General features: G+C 60.9%; 1 protein-coding gene across 1 annotated transcript; it reads right to left on the bottom strand.

Moving 5' to 3' along the window:
* Nucleotides 1-6: 6 nt before the first annotated feature.
* EMIHUDRAFT_125236 (hypothetical protein) lies at nucleotides 7-323 on the bottom strand (the record flags this gene model as incomplete). The annotated part of the gene is made up of 1 exon (XM_005758391.1): nucleotides 7-323. A coding segment is annotated over one exon (317 nt), but the record flags the coding sequence as incomplete, so codon positions are not given.
* Nucleotides 324-1,237: the final 914 nt, after the last annotated feature.

Genomic DNA, 1,237 nt, shown 5'->3' with positions numbered 1-1,237 from the left:
CCGCACAGCTCGGAGAAGATCTCGGCGAGGTTGCACAGCGGCGCGAGCTCTCCCGCGGCGAGCTGCGTCGGCGAGAGATGGGAGAGGTCCATGCCGAGGACGTCGTCGCCGATGGCCCGCAGCAGCACCTCGTAGTTCGCGGCGTGCTCCTGCTCGCCCACCGGCGCGGCCTGCACGCCCGGAAGGGTCCGCGCAAACAGCTTCTTGAAGAGAAGGAGGAAGAGAGACGAGTTGGCGTCGCGGAGCGAGAAGATGGTGTCGTCGAGACCGGCCGCGTTGAGCACCGCGTTGATGCGGTCGAGCGCGATCTGGGTCGTCGACATCCGTTCGTGCTGCTCTGGTGACGGCGGCGTCGGCCTCAGGAGGGACGTTGAACTCGCCTTCGACTTGAGCAGCACACAAACAGAGAAACCGCGCGTCCTGCTGACAGCGGTCGGTGGGTTGTCCACCCAACCGACCGCGTGAGATAGTGTGCCACACAAACAGAGAAACCGAATCGGGTTCTTTTGTATTGTTGGGTTAGCGCCAGTCCCGTGCCTAGTGTCGTCCGAGGGAGTTGCGTTGTAAAATTCTAATAAATAAATAAATAAATACAACGGACATCCCAAGCTAGGGCTGGGTCGAGGACAGACACGTAAAATTCTTTCTGTTCCGTAACGCCCCCCAATTTTTTTTTGAGCTTAGCCTTCGATGTTATGAAAATTTTTTTTGTGTTTGCCATGGCGCGCGCCACGCCGCGTTTACTCACAACTTGCAACGCGCCCTGCGCGCGTGCCCCACGCCCGTCTTCCACCTCGTGCCGCGCGCGTTGCCTCGCACCGCCGCTCCGGCCCGCGGCCTCCAGCCGCTCAGCGCCGCCGTCTCTGACCGGCGGCCTCCCGCCGCCCCGCAGCCAATCAGCGCCGGCGGCGCTTCCAACAAAGCGCAGAAAGGCGTCGTGAACAAGCAGAAGAAAAAGAAGCAGGACTCGGACGACGAGGACGACCTGGCGTTCAAGCAGAAGCAGAAGGAGCAAAAGGAGAAGGAGAAGGCGATGGCCGACAAAATCAAGGGCAAAAAGTGAAACCTGTGGAGGTGTTATCAGTGCGGCGTGCGCCGCCATAGCGTAGTCCTACGTGTGCATGCGTGAGCTAAAACCCAAAACGCGCAGAGCGAGCGGCACCACCCGCCGTGTGAAAATGGGTACCCACACCCCCCGCGTGCAGACACCTCTCGCTGTGCACGCTCCTCGCTCGCT

This window comes from Emiliania huxleyi, assembly GCF_000372725.1.
Source record: "Emiliania huxleyi CCMP1516 unplaced genomic scaffold EMIHUscaffold_8674, whole genome shotgun sequence".
Lineage (NCBI taxonomy): Eukaryota > Haptophyta > Isochrysidales > Noelaerhabdaceae > Emiliania > Emiliania huxleyi.
The sequence above is the reverse complement of the archived record's forward strand: the minus strand, read 5'-3'. Positions and strand labels throughout refer to the sequence as shown.